Source organism: Apaloderma vittatum, unplaced genomic scaffold, assembly GCF_000703405.1.
Source record: "Apaloderma vittatum isolate BGI_N311 unplaced genomic scaffold, ASM70340v1 scaffold19956, whole genome shotgun sequence".
NCBI classification, from domain to species: Eukaryota; Metazoa; Chordata; class Aves; order Trogoniformes; family Trogonidae; genus Apaloderma; species Apaloderma vittatum.
In genome coordinates, this window is record NW_009723607.1 from 15,071 (window position 1) to 18,189 (window position 3,119).

At 46.6% G+C, this 3,119-nt stretch overlaps 1 protein-coding gene across 1 annotated transcript in view; it reads left to right on the plus strand.

Moving 5' to 3' along the window:
* LOC104276035 (zinc transporter ZIP13) overlaps positions 1-1,783 on the plus strand; it is an 11,883-nt gene extending 10,100 nt beyond the window's left edge. The window contains exon 9 of the mRNA XM_009872190.1: positions 1,376-1,783. Within this exon, the coding sequence (XP_009870492.1) occupies positions 1,376-1,451 (76 nt within the window). The 3' untranslated portion in view covers positions 1,452-1,783. The remainder of the gene's footprint in view (positions 1-1,375) is intronic.
* The last annotated feature ends 1,336 nt before the right edge of the window (positions 1,784-3,119 follow it).

Genomic DNA, 3,119 nt, shown 5'->3' on the forward strand with positions numbered 1-3,119 from the left:
TCCCAAATCGATGAGCAAGGCTGGAATCCAGGCTGCTGCACTAGCTGCTGTGTTTATGGGACTACAGAGATGCTGTAAAACATGAGAACCTTCACCTGGGTCAGCCCCAAAGATTGTGCTAGCACAGCACATAGCTAAAGAAGGTTGCTCAGAAAGTTGTCCTGTAAGGGGACCCGTTCCCCAGTCTGTCTTGTCTTCTGACCCGTACAGGTTTGGGGACTGTCTCAACCAGGGCCCCACAGAGGTGTGTGCATCTGATAACCACACATGAACCTGTCATCCACATGCTTCTCTCATCCCTTTCTGACCTCATCCATTACTTTAGGCTTCCGCAATCTCCCTTTGGCGCAATGCATAGTTTGACTGCACTGTCTTAAATGACACTTCTTAGTATTTGGTTTTTAGCCTCTTATTCATTTTTATTAGATGTCACTATGTTGCTACATGAGTAGAAAATAATAGTTGTCTTCTCTTTATCATTCAGCATTTCATAGTCTGTAATTGCATCTCACCTCAGTCATCTCTCTTCTACACTGACATATATATATTCTGGTATATTTGGCCTCCCCTCATCTGTAGTATTCTAGTTTCTTGCAGTCTGATTAAGGCTATAGCAGGTCCAAATCCAGCTGTACTATGGTAAAGCCCCTCTCACATCTGCTGGCAGAGCTGCCCTTGAATGTTCCCTCCTATTTCAGTAGTCATGAGACAGGTAACTGCAGTAGCTTAAATAAGAAGCCTTGGCTCAGTTTGACTGAAACAGTTAAGGAAATGCTCAAAAAAACCAGCTCCACAGTTATATCTGAGGGAACAGGAACTTCTCATGGAGAAAGGTTAATGACCAGTTGGGAGCTTGCTTTTGGGTTGGTAACCTCTTGTACTGGCAGAGCTGTTGGCAGAGAATAAAAAAAATGCGGAGGTGGTGGCTACATAGTCACTTCCCTTCAGCATAAACCTGAGATGGTGCTAAAAGAGTGGCGAAATTCATCAGCTGCTTTTTTATTCTTGTAATTTTAGTTGTTAACTGGATGAGGTCCCTATGAAGTATCTGTGAACACGCTGCCAAAGCGCTGGTTCTCTTGTGAGAGAAGGGACAGGAGTGTATATATATGTATATCTGAACAGCTGCACGACTGAATCAGCTTAAATTGATTTTGAAACCTGAAGTTTGAAACCTTGCAGCTAAGTGGAACAAATACACTTCAGCTTATAGACCACTTCTTTGCCTGGGGTGCTGGGAAAGAAAATGACTTCATACAGCTGTTGTGTTCTTGTGGTAAATTTGGAAAGGCAAAAAGCAAACCACGCATGAGCCTTTGTGCTGCTGCCTGTTGGGATCGATCTATGCCTCCTAATTTTTCTGTTTCTTTCCCAGGAACTCCCTGCAGCAAATTCTGCTCCTGTGTACAGGCATTACAGTCATGGTGCTACTCTCGCTCACAACCGAGTGACCTCTGCGCAGACCTCACGATGCCTCCCAGAGCCACCACAGTGACTCTGAGCTGTTACAAAGCAATAAGGAACACTAATGTTACTTCCTATGTGTGTGTGTGCAGATCTGGCTGCTAGTATGAGAAGCAGGTGAGAAAGAGGTCTGGGTGTGCAAGACTTCATTCCCTGGCTCTCCTATCCCTGTTCTGCTAAAATCCACACATCAGGGCTTCCTTTTGTTGTTGTCGTTTGTTTCTTTTTCGTGGAACAAAAGTTACAGTGAGCAGAAACAAACTGAAGAGCTGCTCCACAGCAAATGGGCAATGTTTCATTCTGTTCATTCTGATGGAACCACACCTCCCAAGCTCTTGTCTGAAAACAACAGAGGCCATTCCTGTAGCTGATGAAGAGGAAGGACTTTTCCTGCCATTCCAAGGGCTGGAGGCAAAACAGGGATGGCAAAGCAACAATAAACTAACAGCTTTAGCCACAACTCCCTGCCCATGAGAAGTTAACGGTGCTATGAGATAGAGGGGAAAGGAGCCTGTCCAACTTGATCTCCAGCTTTTCACTGACATCGCTTGTTCCTAAAGGTAGTGTTAGCCTCAGCAGTCCACCTCTTCGGTCTGTTTTGTGTTTGCTTGTGTTGAAATCGAGCCAAAAGCTTGAGGCGCTTTAGGATAGGTCACTACAATTAAATGGCTCAGCGTGGAGATTACTTGCCTAAGCTCTAACCACTCCCAAAGGCCAGCACAGCCGGTTACCTGGAAAATGGTCAGCAAATGTTTCTTCTCTTGCCATACTACCTGATCACCTGCATCGGGCAGCAAAGCCCTGTCGCTGTTGCGACCGAGCTCCCTCTTGTAACCATGAGCTGAACATGGCTCTGGCCTGCTCTGGAGACCCGGCTCACCCACCGTCTGCCCCATGGCGCATTTGGGAGCTCTCACGAGGCGCAGCGTGTCAGTCCTGCCCGGCAGCCGTACGCTGTCGGGGCAGAGGTCTGGGCGACTGGGGCAATGGCCTGGTCAGCAGCCAATAACTCCCGGTTAGCTTTCCCTTTGTTCAGCATAGACTACTTCAGAGCGTGCTATAACCAAAATTGCAGCCTATTTCTGGGCTTCTTACCTCGCAGTGGAGTTAGTCTGTTGGGGATAAGAAGTAATACTGAGAGCCCTTAAAGGAAGGGCTACAGCAGCAAAGAGTACTGGAGGGAGAGTGAAATGGGAAGAGTGAAACTGCTGGTGAAAAGATGTTAAAGAGTGGGTCTCGAAATGGCAGTGTGCTAAGTAAGGAGAGAAGGGGATAGGAAAGAGGGACGATAAGTATGCTTTAAGAGGAGTTTTCTGTCGTGTGATGCTTGGGATGAAATTTTTGGTGATTTGAGGCCAATGACGATAAGTGACATTTCTAGTGCTTTCCTGCATACTAGCACAGGGATGTTTTGTTGCCACAGAGACACCACAATTACTAGATCATCCCTTCTGCAGAGCTTACCCTCAGTTTGCTTAAGTCTGTGCAAAAACCGGTCGAATTGAGCTGGCAGAGTCATTGGACACAAAACAGGTGCTACAGTGGGAATTGCACTAACTCAGCTCCATCTTGAAACAGCTTCTGTAAACGAGTAAAGTTCTCCAGTCTGCACAGGGCCTCATCGAGAAAGCTCATCCCATGAGAGGGCGTTTTGG